The following is a 20,694-nucleotide window of genomic DNA, read 5'->3' on the forward strand; positions in this document are numbered from 1 at the left end:
AAATCAAAGAAGTTTATCTTATACTCTATGTTGAACCATCTTCAAGTTGTAATTTAACATGCACTGTAATATATCAGCTTCTATTTCTCCTTTCCCCTCCCTCTGTTCCCTCCTTTCCCCTCCCCTCCTGTTATTATATTTATATTAATTTATATTAATATAAATTATATAAAATATACTTATATTTATTCCCATCAATATTTTTTCAAGAAATAAACTATGTCTGCTTTACATTGACAGATACCAACCTTTAGGAATTCAAGAAGACAAGCACTTTGTTGCCTTCCTTCAATGAAACTTAGAATAAATTTGGTGATGTAAAACAAGACAATCCTTCCCGATTATACTATATAATATCTTAGAATATACCGTACATTTTTATAATACTAAATTTGCAAAATCAAATATGCAATTGATGCAAAACGTATCTAAATAATGGCTGGTCATATGATGTGTTTCATTCTCTATAATTATGCATTTTATTCTGATTCAAAAAGCAAAAACATCAAATTATTATGAAACAGTATAATTTATGATAATGATAATGATAATGATGATGATGATAATGATAATGATAATGATAATAATAATAATAATAAGTTGGAAGGGATCTTGGAGGTTATCTAGTCTAACCCCCTGCTCAAGCAGGAAACCCTATACCAGGAGTGTCAAACTCGCAATGTCACATAACATGTTGTGACGTATCGAGACTTATTCCCCATTGCTGGAGCTGGGTGGGAGCGGTTTCGGCATGACACATCCGGCCCGCAGGCTGGCAGTTTGACAACCCTGCCCTATACCATTTCAGACAAATGGTTGTCCAGTCTCTTCTTAAAAACTTCCAGTGTTGGAGCATTCACAGCTTCTGGAGGCAGGTTGTTCAGTGATTAGCTGTTCTTTCAGGAAATTTCTCCTTAGTTCTAGGAGTTATGTATCATTAGGATTAATGATTATAGGTTTGTATGTAATTTTTCATAAATCTGATTATAATATTCACAAATTTGTCTGTTCACAGATTTCTTTGCATATTTTATCACAATGAAAATTCACAAAATGTAACTAGTGTTCCCATTTATTTCACAGCATGTTATGGTTGTAATTTTCATGTGTAATAGCAGATACTTACTGGCAATTCTGTAAGGATCTTCCAAATTTCCTTCTGGCCATACTTTTTTGCAACATGAGCAGGGTTTTCTCCATATTTATTAGTAATTCTACATGCTTGAATGACTTTGGGATCTTGGAGAAGAAGTGCAGCAAGTTTCTTTAATCCAAATTTAGCTGTACAATGGAGAAGAGTGGGAAGTTCCTCTAACTGCAAATCTGGATTGAGAAACAAATGTGCATATATATCACAAAACATTAAACAATTCCTTTAGAAGACTGGGAAAGAAATAAATACAGAAGGATGAAAGAAACAATGTAATCTACAAAATCAACTGTAACCATTGCAACCAATTCTACATGGGACAAACATCACATCAATTAAAAACCAGGATCCATGAACACTGGCTGGCAGTCACACGCCATGACCCCAAACCCTTAATCTCTACCCACACTGGCACCAAACAGCACCAGTTCGATTGGAGCAACACAAAAATCAGCCACATTACCACCAGCCAAGCTTGTGAGTCCATGGAAGCCTGGCACTCCACAAGCAATTCCATCAACAGACACATTGATCTACAACCAGCCTATGAACCCCTCAGGATCCAAATCAACCGCACAACCAACCAGAGACAGCCCCGACTCTCAACCAACCCACACAAGCCTCCCTCCCACCAGCAATTCACCTCCTGACCTGAGGTAATCTCCTCATCACAAGACCCATCACAAGACTCACTGATGTCTCACATTTGGCCCATCAGAATACTCATCATAAACCCTACTTGACACACCCACACTTGAAGCCCTTACAAACAGAAGAACACTGACACTGACATCCCCTAAACTCTGCTGAAGATGTTACCTAGCTGGTAATGAAACATTCAGAAACCAACCCACAAGCTTGGAGAACGAACCCTCACCTCAAAGAAATATATACATTAAAGAGTCATGTAGCATGGTAGATGAAGACCAACTGTTCAGTTGCTAAATATTGCTGACCCCTGCTTTCCCTGATGTCTCATTTTTGAACTGAGCTTCCATTGGACAGCCCTTCAAATTCAAGATTATCTTCAGTAAAGGTGGACACAAGACAACATTTTTGGGCATATAGATAGATTATATATGTCATTTTACAGGCAGTTACCATTCCTTTCAAATTAATAATGGTTTTTTGAACAGCTATCATTATGCTTTCGGAACTCTATTTACAACTTAGTACAACTGAATAATAATTGTGTGTGTTAATAGAAATAAGGAAATAGTACAAACAGCACAAAGAAGCCTGATATATATTTATGATCCATGAATTTTAATTGCACATTTGTCTTTTTGTTGCTTAGTTAAACAAAATTCTGCAGAGATGTGCTGTGGTAATTGGAAAGATAATAGTTTCTTTCAATGGCATAGAGTAACAAATACAGCTAAAATGTGTGAAGAATATCAGTTTGCTAATCATATAGACCATTTAAAGGCTTCTGTAATAGGCACTATACATGTGAGGATGGGGCTTTTAAACATTGTCATGAAATAGGTCAAGAACTGAGGCTGTTCCTTTTATTTGTCACTTGAGTCCTTGTGAAAAAAAAACAAACCAAAACCAAATGTTCATTACAAGGCACATATTGTTATTAGCTGGAATAACATTATTCACTGAGTTCTTATTCAGCATCATTGGGATCATGCATTTTAAAAGACAAGGGATAAATTGCACAATGTAATAACAATAGCATGGTAATATGAAGAAATAAGAACTGTGCTATATTAAACCAAATTCTCTCTAGTTCTGCACTCCTGTCCTTTCTCAGAAGCTAACCAAGAGTTCATACAAATCATCAGCACTTTCCTGCTCATGTTCTCCAGCAACTTGATATTATAGGCTTCTCAGAACTTGAAAAAATAATAAAGATTCGCAGAAATTTGGTATATTCCCTGAATACCAGGAAAATCCAGCAGTTAACCACTTCCCCTGTCTATCAAATGGCTGTTAGCAAGAAAATTAAGAGATCCTTACCCTAGCAAATTTAGACATATTTATTAAGTGAAAGCATCCAGTTGTCAAGATTTCTGCTATCCACCCCTTTTTTATTTCAATAAATCTGATTAAATAAGACTTTGGGAGAATGTTGCTTTTATTTGCCAAGAGTTCCACAGTAAGCTAAACAAAAAGCTGCACATTCATTTGGGCAGTGAGTGTCTCTTACTTGGAAATTAAAAGTTATTTTAATTTTAGGATCCATAGCCATTCTGTGGTGCTGACAGATCATAGGGTTTTCCTCAAAGTTGTAAGTAAAACTGGTGTACTAAGTGTGGGGCATGGATGTCTGTTACTTTTTCCCATGATCTCTTTGATTCTGGATAGCCCTTCCAGTAAACCAATTCCTCTTGTGTCTTGAGTCCAGATTGCTTCTAATTCTATTAGCCTTGAGAGGTAGTCCAGACAAGAAGAATATCCAGAGATGCCATCTATCTTCATTGCAAGATTATATTAACTTTATCTTGCAAAATTGAAAGATCATGTCTCTGTCCTCGCTGTTAATCCAAGAAACTAGGGAAAGTACCTTCTGGTGATCGCAAGACTGGGATGTTGCAGTGATCATAAATGTGAGGGCCAATGAGCAACTTACTTTTTAGCACTGTTATAACTTCTGTACAACCTCTATAAGCAAGAATGGTCTACCTGTATTCAAATTTGCTGTATCTGATGTCAAATGCATTCAAACAGTCCTGTCTCACTTTCATTCAGACCAAATTGTAAGTATTTCTCAAGGCCAACTTTGTAAAATTGCATGGCTTTTGTAGATGGTCCAGAAGATCTGAAATAATGAGCAATGACTAGTGGTCTCTAACTTATCTCTATTAAGAAACCTATAGTTATGAAAGGTAAGATATAAGTTGTCATCTTCTTTAGAGATGAAATATGTAAGTGCATATGCTGGAGACTTGAAAGGGTAAGTAAATCCTTTCTTTAAACTGTTATCCAGAAATCCTTTCTAAATCATTAAGTCTCATGTAAGCTTTGAGTACCGTCTCTTCACAGACATTTGGGTTTTGGGCACACACAAAGTCACACACAATGCATTTGCTCCCTGTTTTTCCAATTAAATTTGCAAATTTTAAGTATTTTTTTTGGCAAGGCAGGAGAGTGACACTGTTGAACCAGTTTGGGGTAGGGTGACAGTGCTGTTAATAGCTTGATGATGGGAAAGAAATTGTTCCTTGCTCCCAGTACACATATGGCTTATGCAACTGCAGTCCATTGCAGAGAGCAGAGAAAGGCCTCAAGGGACAGGAGGAAGAGTGGCTACCAATATAACATTCATATAAAAGAGACCCAAGTCCAGAGCAGGAATGTAACATGACTAAATGTCTCAGAGAATGTCAGAGTGTGCAGTCACTTGGGGGTTTATCTGTGCCCTCAGGGTCACCTGAAACAGGGTGCAATTGGTTGTGGAATCTTCTTGGAACTGCTGAAAGGGCTGCATTGTAAACTGGAGATAGGTGGTATCTTATTCCTCCCCCTCTGTTGAGGGATGGGTGTTCAATTCAAAGTAGATGGATTCTTTTACTCCTCTTTCAAAACAATGGTCCTCTCTATCCAAAATATTCTCTTCTTTTTCCGCAAAGAAAAAAACAACAACCCAGTCCAGCTGCCTTTTGAAGCAAAAAGCACCTTTCAGCTAGTACTGATCTACATGACATTGGATTCCTAGTCTGAGCTACCTTGAAGAGCTGATACCAATCAGTTTCCGGCATAGTGGGAATCTGTAAGGAAGTAGTCACACAAATGGCAAACATTGTGTGTGATCTTATCCTGTATTGTCAGTTGTAGGAAATAATGGTTCATAACACTGGTTCAGCTCAAAGCAGCTGCCGCCTATTGTTTCCACCAACACTGGGCTTTCTAGTGTCCTAGTGGCTAGAGTGGAGTACTGAAGGCTATTTCTGCTGACTGCCAGCTGCCAGCAGTTTGGCAGTTCGATTCTCACTGGCTCAAGGTTGACTCAGCCTTCCATCCTTCCGAGGTCGGTAAAATGAAGACCCAGATTGTTGGGGGCAATTAAGCTGACTCTGTAAATTGCTTAGAGAGAGCTGTAAAGCACTGTGAAGCAGTATATAAGTCTAGGTGCTAGTGGATAAACAAAACTTTTGTACTGCAGCTTCATCTATGAAATTGGACATTTGCTTGACTTCCTGGCCCAAGTCTAAACATAGAGTACAAGTGCTTGCATGCTGTCGGTAGTCTGAGCTCTCTTAAATGCCTGAAGTGCTCCTTGTGGAGGAGGGAACTCTTGGATGAGAAGCAATTTGGACACTTCCTTCAACATTATATTACGCTGGGTCTGTGTATTATAGTTTATTACTGTGTATTATAATTTTCTTGGTGTCAGCACTGGATTTCCTCCGATTTTTAAACTTCACTTACAAAACCAGATATGTCCATTATTTTCTCTGTCAAGTCAGAACCAACAAGTATATTTTACTTATTAAACGGAATGAACATTTTTATGCTAGGATCACTTCCCAAACAGATAGCCTTTTATTCCCTATCATCACCACCTTATTCAGATCCCACTGTAATTACTGTTAATTACAACTCTTGACCTGTAAACCTACATTTTCAGTATCAACAGGGAAAATCTGAATGCACAAACAGCAATTATCTCAGAAAAACCACAGTTCACCACAGCATGAGGTGCTTTTTAAAATCTAGATGAATTGGATAAGAACTCAGCAAGGAACATGTGCAAATAATGTTCTGGAAAATATTGTTATTGCTTTACCTTTATTTATTCCTCCATGATTATTGGGCCCACAGAAGAATATATACTTTGTACTGAACTGCAGCACTGCTAAAATACATCTTGGACCAAGGAGGCTGGGTAAAGGGGAAAGCTTGCTGCTGCTTTCCATTGTTCATGTTTGAGGTGGTTGCTTCACACTATCTTAATGGTAGGGGTAGCCTTAATTTATGATGATCCTCAGATTGTCAATATGGACAGTTAAATTTTGTGTTTGATACACACTGCCCTTCAATGGGATTTATTTATGAATATTAATATTGTTTTATAGGTGGGATATATCTATGCATGTATTTGCATGTATCATCTACATCTACATGTATGGATTAACTAGAGCACTTGAATGAAAACACTGATGGCAAAGAACATGGAAAGTCAACACACAGAGAGAATATTTACCTCTATGAAAACAGTGGTTTTATGCTAGGAATATGAATGGAATAAAATATAGAATGGTTATTAGGATATGTTCAGTTTATGTTTAAAACTTCTAAAAGTGATTGTGGACACTTTAAAAAGTTTAAAACTTTAAAAAGTTTAAAACACCCAGTTTCAGATGTAATTTTAGCAAACAGTAGGGTGACCAAAGGGACACGGTGGCTCAGTGGGTTAGGACGCTGAGCTTGTCGATCAGAAGGTCGGCAGTTTGGCGGGTCGAATCCCGAGTGCCGCGTAACAGAGTGAGTGCCTGTTACTCGTCCCAGCTTCTGCCAACCTAGCAGTTCGAAAGCACGTAAAAATGCAAGTAGAAAAATAGGGACCACTACGGTGGGAAGGTAACAGCGTTCTGTGTGCCTCTGGCGTCTCGTCATGCCGGCCACATGACCACAGAGACGTCCTCGGACAAGCGCTGGCTCTTCGGCTTTGAAACGGAGATGAGCACCGGCCCCTAGAGTCGGAAACGACTAGCACGCATGTGCGGGGAACCTTTACCTTTACCTAGGGTGACCAAAGCATGTGACTCCTTCTCCTCTTCCTCCTCCTTCTCCTATTTCTTAAGAAAAGAAGGCATTTTGGAGAAAAAGATTTATGGCAGAGTAAGACAATCAGGGCATAATCTCAAGGTTGCATTTTTTTTCTTGTGGGCCAAAATCAGACTCAATGTCATGTAGACACTGAGAAGCTTCATGTCTAATCAAAATATCTTGATGCAATCACATTGGGAAAGATAGAAATGATCATCCAAGGGGAAGGAGATTATTGGATATTCCTAAAATTATTTTTGTATAATACAGCCTGGAGATATTGTGTATAACAAGGAACAGGTGGAAGAGGAATCTGCAGGTGGAGACCCAGCAAGAACAGGCAGCACCAAGCAACAGATCTGCCAAACAGGCTCTTTGTGGAGCTGTCAACGCTGCTAACATCAAATGTTCTTGCTTTGACAACAGATGAAAATGTAGCCATCTTTTCTCTTTCGCTTTTAGAGTTAGATGATACTGGGAGGGGTGAGGGGGATGAGAGTCCACTTAGTCATAACAACAATAACTCAGCCGTGGGAATCAAGGTTATTGCGTCCAGAGCTGATAGAGATTTGGTGGGCTGAAGAGTTGGGGAGAAAACCACACTTCAAGCTAATTGGGGAATGTGATTTATGACTGTTAATTGGAGGAGAGAATTGTGCTTTGCTAGTTTGTGCCCGGGCCGGGGGGGGGGGGGAATTCAGTTTTTGGCTTTAACTACAGTATGTAGTGCCGATGCTTTGTTTCTCAAATAAAAAGATTCTTTAAAGTAAACAATGCCTCAAAGTTCTTTTAAAGAGTTTCATCTGTCAGAACAATAACATTAGCTTTTGGAAGACATTAGTGAGGATTGCCTGTCAAAGGAATCAAAACCCAGCCTGCCCAGAAATTTTCTTCTTTCCTTATTGCCCCCTCTTCCACGCTGCAAGGGACCTCAGTGGTCAAAGTACCAGTGGATATTGTGTGAGCCAGGGAGGGAGGTAGTGAAGCAGATAAAAGACTCTCTGTATAGTACTGTGTACAGTATGTATAGTTGGTTATTGGAAACATGCACAAATTATCTACCAAACAGTACCATAACAATAAACTTTAATTTGGATTAATTTGGAGAAACATGGGGTGAATACATTTGTAACATTTTGTTACCCTTTCAAAGAAGAGAAAAGGAAGGACAACTGGAGCTGGTGTACTACCTGATACCAATAAGGTATCTGTATCTCTACTTGTGCTGATGTGTACACAGTAATTATTTTTCAGTTAACAATTTCAGAAGACTCCATAGGGGTTTAGCTAAATAGATCTCATTGTGGACCTTACTTTGCAGTCATTCTCCATGGCTCTAAGATTTAAGAGAGGGGATCTAAATGGGACTTCAGTTTACCTCTTTTCTCCGCTTTTTCAGAAGTCTGCTGTGGGCAGAAAATGCCAGCTAACATGATGCCACATTTGCCCATTACTTTCAAATCCAATTCAATGGAAGGAATTAAAAGCGATTCATGATGGCCTGTACATACATCCACTTTCACCCAGATGTTAATGGGATCTAAGCTATTGGTGAGTAATTAGCAACGGGATCTTAGAGTCACGGAGGACAGCTCAATGAAAATGCCAACTCAGAGTGCAGCTGTTGTAAAAAGTCTATTCAAAATTATTACCAGCATTAGAGCAGTTCCTCTCTGTAGAAAGACTAGAATATCTGCAGTATTTTAGTTTGAAGTGAAGAGAAAATAGGAGATATGATAAACCTAGATAAAATAATGTATGGAATAAAAATATGGACAAAAGTGTTTTCCCACTCCCATTATGTGGTATTGTCCTTTAAAATTAAATATAGATTCAAGACCAATCAAAGTTAGTATTTCTTTAGATGTCACAGTTTAGGTATGTGATTTCATTGCCATCAGATGTGGTGGAACACAGAATCACAGGGCTGAAAGGACTCTTGTCTTGTAGTCCAACCCTTATCCAGACATTATACCATTGTAGTTAAATGGATGTCTAGTCTATTTTTGAATATCTTGTGTGATGGATTGGTGAAGCCACTGAAAAAAGAGGACCGGACAAATTCATGGAAGATTATCTATTTATGGCTGCTAGTCTTGAAGGCACTTCTGAAATGATTTTCTATCATTCCTTAAATACAACATTGAAGAGTGGCTACAGTGGAAGAAAAGTGGATAGGCCATTAACTATTTTTATCCTACTCTCATAGGTACATTCAGATTTTCTAAATTTCTCCAGGGGCACTGTTGTGGTAAGAAAAGGTACATTTGAATACTAATTATAATTTCACTACCTTACTTGAAACGAACAAAAATTCATTTATTTTACCGGTGAAATCTTTTTAAAAAAGTCATTGTGAGGGGCTTCTGTTTAATTTTAAAAGTAGTCAGCCAGTCAGCGAAATATATTTCTAGTATACATCATCAAATATAATTCTTCACTTCATTTCTCCTTTTATATTTTTCTCCAATCTCTTGTGCCTAGGCAGTCTCAATCTATTTATTTATGCCAGTTATATCTTTCCAACTCTTTCTAGCATTATGGAAGCTTACAGTCATAAATCAACACTAAAGACATCCTAAGATTAAAATAATCAATGAACAATTTAAAGCATTCACAGTAATAATGTAATAATAATCTATAAATTAATATTATATTCCCTATAAATTAATATTATATTTGAGCCAAATAATATTGATGAAACAATTATTAGCCAATAATAAAAAACAATAAATTATGAACACTATCTTCTTCACATTTTTTAATTGGGGCATGGTGTTTTGTAACACTTGAGGTTCTCACAAAGTATGCCCTGTATTAGCATATATGAAAAATGACCCTGGTATGAACCTTCTCAGTAAACAAAGCAGACAAAGGATAATATACGTACATACCAGTTTCCTGGTCGTGATCCGTGACTTCATTTGGAAAACTGCTAAAATCATGAGAAATGATTGAACTTTTCAGCAAGAGTGTGAGAATGTTATCCATTTTCTCTGCTGAGGTAAACCTGAAAGCCTGTGGGGTGAGATAGAGGCAAGGAAAACAAAGAATAACCTGAGGGCATGCAGATTTGTAGCATCGTCCAAAAGCAAAAAGCACAAGCTCATGTGGGAATATTTTGCACCACTGAAGGTGGAAACAGCTATTAGTTTTTAAAAGAGTTGCTGGTGGTCTGGAAAGAAGGATATTTTCTCAGATTGGTTTAAGGGCATAGGAAATCACTGAAGATCAGTGGAAGTTTATCATGGCAACTATTTCCTGGAGAAACACAAGTCCTGAAAAGTAATTAAAGTAATTAAAAGACATTAATATGCCAGAGACAGCAGCTGTGATGTCCTGGGTGGGCTTCTTTAATGGAATTTACAACACTCAATGAAGTGGGCTACTTCTGAAGATCCTCCAGTAGTGGAACAGAATCTTTTCCTACCTTTCAGAAGTCAGATAGAGAATGTTAAAAACCCCCTGCAAAATCTGTTTTCAGAAGTGACGGCAGGTTATATACAGTATGTTCATACTGAACAGCAATGCCTGCATTGTTATGACTCCCACAACTGACTAAAAATGTTACCAGATAAAAATTTTTTCAATAAGGTTATCTAATGTCACAGGCTGGCTATGAAAGGTAAATATGACTTTGAAGTTTAGATGCAAGATACTTCAGGATAGTGACATGTAGAAGAGAAATATTCTTTTTTTTAAAAAAAGAAATATTTTGCCCCTTTTCTACCAGATTTGTTTGATTTATTAAAAAAAAGCCACATTGCTTTTTAAGTTTATTTCAAAGGAGAAGAGGATGTTGGAGAAATTTCTTCAGGCAAAGTGTGGTGGCATTGCAGTTATTTAGAATAGAATAGAATAGAATAGAATAGAATAGAATAGAATAGAATAGAATAGAATAGAATAGAATAGAATAGAATAGAATAGAATAGAATAGAACTGGAAGGGACCTTGGAGGTCTTTTAGTCCAGCCCCCTGCTCAAGCAGGAGAACCTATTAGACAGGTGAATGTCTAATCTCTTCTTAAAATCTCCAATGATGGAGCGCCCACAATTTCTGGGGGTAAGCTGTTCCACTGCTTGATTGTCCTCACTGTCAGGAAGTTTCTCCTTAAATCCAGGTTGCTTATCTCTTTGATCAGTTTCCTTCCCTCAGGTGCTTTGGTGAACGACCTGGCCCCCACTGCCTTGTGGCAGCCCCTCAGATACTGGACACTGCTATCAGGTCTCCCCTATTTCTTCTTTTCTTTAGACAACCATACCCAAGTCCTGTAGCTGTTCTTCGTATGTTTTAGTCTCCAGGCCTTTTATCATCTTTGTTGCTCTTCTCTGATTTTTTTCCAAACTCTCAACATCTTTTTTGTGATATGATGACCAAAATTGCCTGCAGTATTCCAGGTGTGGTCTTACTACTTTTATAAAGTGGTACTAATACTTCACATGAACTTGATTCTATGCTTCTGTTTATACAACCCAGGATTGTATTAGCTTTTTTGGTTACTGCTGCACACTGCTGGCTCATAGTCAAGTGATCGTCCACTAGGACTTCAAGGCCCCTTTCACAGTTACTGTTTTTAAGCCAGGTCTCGCCCAATCTGTATTTGTACCTTTGGTTTTTCCTGCCTAATTGTAAAACTTTGCTTTTCTCCACATTAAAACTCATTTTGTTGGCTAGGGCCCATTGTTCAAGTTTGTCAAGATCTTTTTGGATCCTGAGCTTGTCTTCTGGGGTGTTGGCTACTCCTGTCAGTTTGGTGTCATCTGCAAATTTGATGAGTTCCCCTTCAATTCCCTCATCTAAGTAATTGATTAAGCTATTGAAGAGTATTGGGCCTAAAACGGAACCTTGTGCTACCCACTGCTTACTTCTCTCCATGTGGATGTAATGCCATTGAGGACTACTTGTTGAGTATAGTTTGCAGCCAGCTACAGATCCATCTGGTGGTGATGTTGTCTATTCCACCTTTTCCTAGCTTACCAAGGAGTAGGTTGTGGTCTACTTTGTCAAATGCCTTACTGAACTCTAAGTATACTATGTCCACTGCATTTTCCTGGTCTACTAGTTTAGTCACTTTATCGAAGAATGAGATAAGATTGTTTGGCATGATCTGTTTTTAACAAACTCGTGCTGGCTACTAGTTATGACTTTATTTGCTTCTAGTTGTTTGCAGATCTGTTTTTTAATTATCTTTTCTAGGATCTTCCCAGGTATTGAGGTTAAACTGATTGATCTGTAGTTTCCTGGGTCCATTTTCCCCCCTTTCTTGAAGATGGTCACCTCAGCCCTTTTCCAATCCTCAAATATTTCCCTGGTGCTCCAGGATTTATGAAAGATGTGGTGCAATGGTTCTGAGATAACATTGCCAGCTGCTTCAGAACTCTGGGATGTAATCTGTTGGGTCCTGGTGATTTATATTCATCAAGGTTGGATAGGTGTTTTCTTACCATTTTCTTGCTTATTTTAATTTTTGTTTTTAGTATGTCTTTTGCAGTGGTTTTTTTGGCATGTTGGGCTATAATTTCTTTTTGTGTGAAGACTGATGCAAAGTATGAGTTAAGCAGCTCTGCTTTCTCCCTGTTGCCTGTAATTTCCTTGCCATCTTCTCTCTTTAGTGGGCCTATAGTTTCTTTGACTTTTTTCTTCTTGTTAATATGTTGGAAGAAACTTTTTTTTATTGTCCTTGATTTCTGTTGCACATCTTTGTTTGTTCTGAGCCTTTGCTTTCCTGACTTTATCTTTGCATGTTCTGGCTGTCCGCTGATAATCGACCTTAGTTATGTGCCCCTCTTTCCATTTTTGGTATTTGTCCTTTTTGTCTTTCAGTTTGTTAGAGAGGTCTTTGTGCAGCCCTGCTGGTTTCTTCTTGGATTTTTTGTTTTTCTTTCTCAGTGGAATTGTGCTGGTCTGGGCTTTTGTGATCGTATTTTTCAGGGTTTCCCACATTTCTTGGGTTGTTTTCCCCTTTAGGATTTTCATCCATGGGATCTTTCCTAGGTTCTCTCTGAGTTTGTTAAAATTGGCTCTTTTGAAGTTTCAGACATTGGTTGGATTGTTTTCTATTGCTTGTGTTTGCATTATATTAAATTCCAGTACAACGTGGTCACTTTCACCCAAGGTTCTGGCAATTTTTATTCCCTCTATCACTTCTTTTCTATTTGTAAGGATTAAGTCCAGTATAGCTTTATGTCTAGTTCCCTCCTCCACCTTTAGGGTGAGAAAGTTGTCAGCTAGGTTGGTTAGGAATCTGTTTGATCTCCCGCTCACTGCAGAGTTTGTCTCCCAGTTGATACTGTATCTGAATAGTTGAAGTCTCCCATTACTACTGTGGTATGCTTTCTACAAGCATTTATTAACTGGTTGGCAAAAAGTTCATCTATTTCTTCTGATTGGTTGGCTATCCTGTAATATACACCTATGGTAATGTCACTTCTTTTCTCTTTTATGTTGACCCATATACTTCCTGGAGAGATTTTATCTTTGATCATGTGCATTTCTGCAGATATGTAGTGTTCTCTTACATATGGTGCAACTCCCCCTCCTCTTTTTGTAGACCTGTTTCTTTTAAACAATTTGTATCCAACCATCAGTCCATTCCATTCATGGGTTTTGTCCCACCAGGTTTCTGTTATGCCAACTATGTCATACCCTCCCTTGTGTACTATTGATTCTAGTTTGCCCTGTTTGCTCCACAAACTTTAAGACTTTTATGCCTGTCCATGGGTGTTTCCTGTATCTCCTGATTGTTGTCTGAGTTTTTCTTTTTTTCATCACTACCTACCTCATTGTTCGATTTGTTATGTGAATTTCATGGCACCATTTCCTCGTGTCACTATCACCAGACTCTGCCGTGTGTTTTTAATTAATTACACAGTAGGATGTCATTTCTAGTTTTCCCATTGGGAATCAGGTTTATGTGCAGGGCAGAAGTTGAGAAAGTAAAGGTGGTAGCCATAACTGAATGAAATAAAAGACCCATCCCTTTGTCATATGTAAAAGGATGTGGCTTCAGTGGCAAGGTTGTGATTGCTATCTTGTTTGTTTGTTTGTTTTGCCACTTGCGTGCAAATATCTTTGTTGGCAAGTAGCCGGGCAAGTTTTAGATTGGTGGAAGGTACATAATAGAAACCATTAACAGTTGCACTTGGTACCACTAGTCCTCAGAATAAAACTGAAAACTTCTACCATCCTGGGAATAAGATTATAAAATGCAGAAACCTTTTTTTCTGAGGAAGAAAACATTTGAGAAACTGTAAGCCAACATTTCAGGCTACTATTTGCTAGTCCTGCATTGCCTTAAGGCATTGTTTTGGTAACTGCAACTGTGCTCTCTTGACTTTACATTTTATTAGTTGTCAGCTCTCCATCCATCAACAGGGCAATCTATCACCAGGAAGACAAGCAACATGTCATTCAAGACACATTTTGAGCTTTCACAATGCAAATTGTTTTTCTGTTTTTTGTTCTCCAGCCAATGCTGAGTATTGTTTTTCCTGGGCTTGAGGCACGATTGGAGTCTTGATTCCAGCAAATTGGATGGCCACATCTATGTCTTCATATTCCTGACTAGAGGAAGCAGAAATAAAGCAAAGTAACCACTGTGTAGCTTAATTTCTTTTCTCTAGAGCAGTGTTTCTCTACCTCTGTCAATTTAAAATGCATGGACTTCAACTCCCAGAATTCCCTAGTGGTTGAGGAATTCTGAGAGTTGAAGTCCAAAACATCATACAATAATGTAAGTTGAGAAATACCACTCCAGGGTGTCTAGATAGCATAGATGCTACTCTCTCACTGAGAGACTGAGCCACCAAACTGGCTGTATTTAGAATAGCTTGGAGATTTAGTCAGCTTTTCAAATGTTTCCTTCCTCAGAAAAAGGTTTTTGCATTTTATAATCTTATTCCCAGGATGGTAGAAGTTTTGAGTTTTATTCTGAGCACTTAGTGATACCAAGTGCAACTTCTAAGGGTTGCACTTGGTTCAGAAGTTTTGAATCTAATCTAGTAGGACACCCCATTCTCTTATGCATGTTTGTGTGGTTCTCCTCTTTCCCCTTCCTAGCGGATTGTTGCTATTAGTTCCTCTTAGTTGTGATAGTCTATCATTTCTGGTTTGCAAGATTTTGTGCCTTTCAGCTTATTTACAGTTTTCCTTTTCATACTTTCTCAGAAGCACATTCATATGGGACTTAGTCACAGAATGAAAGGGTTTTTAAAACATACAGATATTCACCTGAGCAATATGAGTAATTTCAAAAACTGAAATGAATAATCAGTAAGACATGTTTAAACACTGTTGTGGCAAAATATAAGAGATTGAACTACTAGGATAGGAGATCTTTATTCTGAATCTTCTGAATCACAAACTCCCTGGAAAATTTTAGGTGTGCATTCTCTTGCAGCTTCAGTAATTCACCTAGGACTATTGGGAAATACAACATGGAAAAGTTTTCATATACACTGTGTGATATAACAAAATGGGATCTGCTTTGTATGAATGTAATTTTCCAGTGTTTGCTTCCAATACCCCAAGCACTCCTCAGCTCAGAGGTATGCATGTTTTGTGAAATTGCATAAAAATATCTATATATTCAGTAGACAGTTGAATAAGTGAAACATATCAGTTGTCAGTGGAGGCCCCATTTTGTAGCCCTTTTATAAGATGGCAATTCCAGATGATCAGACTTTCTGTTTCTCAATTTTCTGAATCTAATATGAAACATACTTCTAGACTGAACTGGGTTGTTTTGAGTATTTTCAGATTTTTGGAGACATCAGATGTTGTCTCTTTACATGGCTATAACAGTACTGACATATACTGAAATTAATTGCAATTCAGGCCTGCAGTTACTATGTGGTCATGGACAAAACTGATCTATGTGGTCTCTAAGAGTTGGCACTGATTTGATAGCATATAATCAATCAACCAATTAATTAAACAGTTACTATATGGTCTGATGAAAAAGATGTCCATCTTCTTCAAATATCAGAATTATTCCATTATCAGATTATTTCTCAGATGAAGGAACATCCCATTTGAGTGCCTTGCTTGTACACATCTTTTCTGTTTCCATAGCACACACCTTTACTTTTCTAGTGCTGGGTAAAAATAGCTTTATTTTGGCTTCTAGAATGTTAACAGTTTAATGGTTCCTGTGATTTTATTGTTATTCATAAAATGTTGTTATTTGTTGCCTTTTTATTTCTACATCACTTACATTTCAGTGTTCTGATATAACAACACACAATCTCTCATAAAAACAAGCTAGTGATATTATGATAAATAAATAATACTAATTAGCTAATTGGTCTCACTGGAAATTTCTGAGAGCTTTTGTATTTATTCAGAAAATTATAACCTACTTTTGACTTTACACCAGAGAGGTCTACAAGAACATAAAAAGAATATACTATAAAATCTTACATTTAGCAAAAATGCAGAAGCATTTTTTATTTTAAAATCTTATAATTTGTCCTCACATTTGGGGGAAAAACCCTTTGAAAGTCAATAATATTTTGGACATTACTTTATACCCTGAACAAACATAAGTAATTCTTACTTGACTGAGCTCAGTTGATTGTATTCCATGTGCCAAGGAAACTTAGTAACACATTTTCCAGAATAATTGGGTTTGGTCTTGTTATGTAGACTTAATTATGTTAGTTAGATCATTTTGGAATTTGTCTTTAATTATCATAGAAGGTGAGCCATATATACGTTTTATTTTTTTCCTTAAAAATAATATATTATGAAGGAGAAAAATAAAGTGGAAATCTAAAACTGTAAGGTTTGGCCTTACTATGTAGATTTAATTTGTAAGCTAGATAATTTTGGAATTTGTCTTTAATTATCAAAGATGGTGAGCCATTTATATGTTTGTTTCCCTTAAAAATATAATATATTCTGAAGGAAAATAATAAAGTGGGAATCTAAAACTGTATAAGCACACATTTGAATATATTTTTTAAAAAACGTAAAGAAAGAATTCCTGGTTGTTATTTGAAAATTCTTTTGAGTAAGAGGACTTTGACAATATGGACCTCATTTAGAACCAGTTATAAACCAAGTTGTACTAAGGCGGTCAGTTCAGACACCGGAAATGATTATTTCCAAACTCCTTGAAGTTGGGTTACAAGTGACTATGCTAAGCTCCACAATGTGTCTAAGTCACATGGGTTATGATTTAAACTTACAAAAATATTTGAAGAAAATTTGGTATGAGTTCTAGGATAGCTACAGTAGGTTAGCTAGCTAGAAGATGCCAGGTCAGATTTATTTTCTAGTCTGCTATAATTGACAGTATATCCAGACTCACATAGGAGATGCCCATGTTTGTTAACTGGAAATTTACAGTTGAATTTGGGATCTTCTGCATGAAAACTGTGTAACAATCTGCATCAAGTTGTGATTTGCCAACCTCATTAATTAGTAGACTTTTAACCTCAAAGTTTTCCTAAAATGTACAGAAAGTACAAATGTGATGATGGTGATAATTGTAATGTCCTCAATAATTAGTTGATGAGATGAGAAAAGTGTGAAAGTTCCACTTTGCTTTTGCTTTATAACTGTGCTGTTGAACAGACTCTTTGTATTCTTAAAAATTTATTTGGAAGGAATTTACTTCTGTTTTTAAACAACTGCTAATAATGTAATGCATCATTTTTTTATTAATACTTTGTTATGAGCAGAATGCCTTAGGCTATAGACATGGTAGATTTGTCACAGGAAAATGAGGCTGTCTGAATTATAAACACAGCTATTATTTTTGTTCTTGCATTGCAATTACAATATAGACATGTCAAGTGCCCTCAGACTGGCCATTGCAGTAAAAATGATATTTCAATTTCTTTACTTTTCTGAAACAGATTTCCCTTTTTATTATATTGAGGAAAACAGGAAGCCTTTGTACTACAGGTTTTGTCCTCTTGTGTTGGATTTCTAAAAGATAGAATGGACATTTGCAGGGAAATAATGTGAACTGTTCTGAGATTGAATGGCTATATATGACTAACACGTGTCAGTCATGTTAGTTTAAAAACTCTATTGATTCATCTAATTTCATTACTTGTTTATTATTGATTTCATTTACGGATTCTTGAACAACAGATCTGCTTGCTAGGAATGGACTTACAGATGTGATAACATAAAGGTATAAATAATCTATGGCTGTGAAAGTTGGACCATAAGAAAGGCTGAGCACCAAAGAATTGAAGCCTTTGAACTATGGTGCTGGAGAAGACTCCTGCGAGCCCTTTGGACTGCAAGGCGATCAAACTGGTCAGTCCTAGAGGAGATCAACCCTGACTGCTCTTTAGAAGGCCAAATCATGAAGTTGAAACTCAAATACTTTGGCCACCTAATGAGAAGGAAGGACTCACTGGAGAAGAGCCTAATGCTGGGAAAGATTGAGGGCAAGAGAAGAAGAGAATGACAGAGAATGAGGTGGCTAGATGGAGTCACTGAAGCAGTCAGCGTGAGCTTAAATGTACTCCAGAAGATGGTAGAAGACAGGAAGGCCTGGAGGAACATTGTCCATGGGGTCACGATGGGTTGGACATGATTTCGCAGCTAACAACAAAATAAATAATCTGATTCCGTCTTCTTATTCATTTACAGAGAGTAATTCAAAAGATGTTGCAGAATCTGGTTAGCTTCTGAAATCTGTACAGGTAGTCCTCATAGCTGTCTCTTGTAAACAAGATGCTCATAAAGAGATCTGTTTACTCTGTTGAATACAGACTTTGAAATCTGCACCTATTTTCATTCTGATGATTATATATGTTCTCTCTCTCTCTCTCTCTCTCTCTCTCTCTCTCTCTCTCTCTCTCTCTTTCTATGTGTGTGTGTGTGTGTATAATTTGTGCAAGGAAATCTAGTAGCATTAAATAATTGTAAAGTATACTTGAAGTATTTATTTTAATAAGCTGATACTTATTAATTGGTTATTTATTTAATTAATAAGCGAAACTAGGAACATCATAACATGCCTAATATATCTCACCAATAGCAAGAAACAAGTTTCCGAACTGGTCAGTCCAAGGGTGAAATAAAGGAATGTGATGATATAATTTTTCCATTATGACATGAGGAAAAGAAATGAAGCGTCTCTGACATTCATAAATCCTATGGGCACCAAGCTATGACAATATTGATTCTTTCTAAATCATATAGCAAAAATCTTATGGCAAAGGATTAACAAGATCAAAGTGGACAGTCATAAAAAAGAAATTCTAAAAAGAAACTATAATTTTAAAACTGAATAATATAACAAGAGACCTACTGAATTAGACAAAGACCTGTCTAGCCAAGGTTCTGACTCTAACAGAAAGCTCATGGACATGAGAACAAGACTCTTGCTTTTGTTTTTAAAACAAATTTATCCTTCCTGAATGTGTCTAATCTTCCTTCTAAACAGGTAAATAGATGGCAATTGCCATTTTAATGGTAGCACTTTGCGCTGTATAAAGAAACTTACTTGTTCTTAGTCCCAATTTCCAAATCCTAAGACACTTGACCAAATTGCCCTCTATGTTGTAACTCTTTGTTTGCAAGGCATTTGCTTTCATTTCCTGATTTTTGCATATTGGGTTACCCTTTTTCCCCCTAATTTCCAAATAAACAAATAGAAAACTATAAATTATTATAGTAACAGATTTGAATAAAGCAGGATTCGAGTGTGCTTGTCTTCTATGTTTCCATGTGTCTCTTTGTGATGGATTGAGGATTGAACTCACTTGCACCCCCTACCGTGTACTATATAGGGGTGCACACCAGTCCCTATTGCTATGTTTTGGGTTTTTCCCCTCCTGTTTTAGTCAGTGGATTGCCTACTGAAGCCTTTATACAACTCCTCTCTTCTTCCTACTTCTGTTTTCCTTATATTTCCTTATATTTCTTTTCTAATTTCCTGGTTGGCCATTTTTAGTAAAAAGGCCACAAGATGTTACTCACCTGTATCACTCAATATTCTTACAGAATGTGATCAATATTTGGAATGTCACCCATTGCCTATTCCTGCATTAAAATATTGGCCATGTATTTTAAATCAATTTTTTTCATTGCTCCTTTGTCTTGGGCATAGAAATTTTACAAATGTTGAGTAGTGGTGAAAAATTATACTGGTGACTTGACACTACTGAGTTGGAATGATTAAAGGACATAGTAGCTTTAGAGCAGGGGTGTCAAACTTGCAACGTCACATGATGTGTCGTGACATATCGTGACTTTTTTGGCCATTGCCGGCAATGGGGTGGGCGCGGTTTTGCTATGATGCATCTGGCCCTCGGGCCGGCAGTTTGACACCCCTGCTTTAGAGTAACACAGTTTCTTATAGTCCATATTCCACATCTCTAGTATGACTCTATTCTCACTATTACCCAATCAATGTAAATCATTTTACAAGGCAATACAGTAGCCTTCAACTTATGACCAAAATTTCTGTTGCTAAGAGAATTTTGCCCCATTTTATGACCTTTTTTCCCAACGTTGTTAAGTGAATCTCTGCAGTTGTTAAGTTAGTAACACAGTTGTTAAGTGAATCTGGCTTCCCCATTGACTTCTCAGAAGGTCGCAAAAGGTGACAACATGACCCCAGGACATTCCAAATATGAGCCATCAATATGAGCCAGTTGTCAAGCATTTTGCCAGTTGTCAAGTGAATTTTGATCACGTGACCATGGGGATGCTGCAATAGTTGCATGTGTGAAAAACATACAGTCACTTTTTTCAGTGCTATTGTAATTTTGAATGGTCACTAAATGAACTGCTGTAAGTCAAGGACTACCTCTATACATTTCTACTTCATATTTGCACAGCTCTGAAATACT

General features: G+C 37.2%; 1 protein-coding gene across 1 annotated transcript in view; it reads right to left on the bottom strand.

Annotated features, from left to right (window-relative positions):
- The window catches only part of BANK1 (B cell scaffold protein with ankyrin repeats 1), a 166,337-nt gene that overhangs the window by 90,774 nt on the left and 54,869 nt on the right, over positions 1–20,694 (bottom strand). The window contains 2 exon segments of the mRNA XM_083367862.1: positions 1,127–1,323; positions 9,766–9,889. Coding sequence (XP_083223988.1) covers positions 1,127–1,323; positions 9,766–9,889 — 321 coding nt within the window.

Source organism: Vipera ursinii (genome assembly GCF_947247035.1).
Source record: "Vipera ursinii genome assembly, chromosome: 7".
Classification (NCBI taxonomy): Eukaryota; Metazoa; Chordata; class Lepidosauria; order Squamata; family Viperidae; genus Vipera; species Vipera ursinii.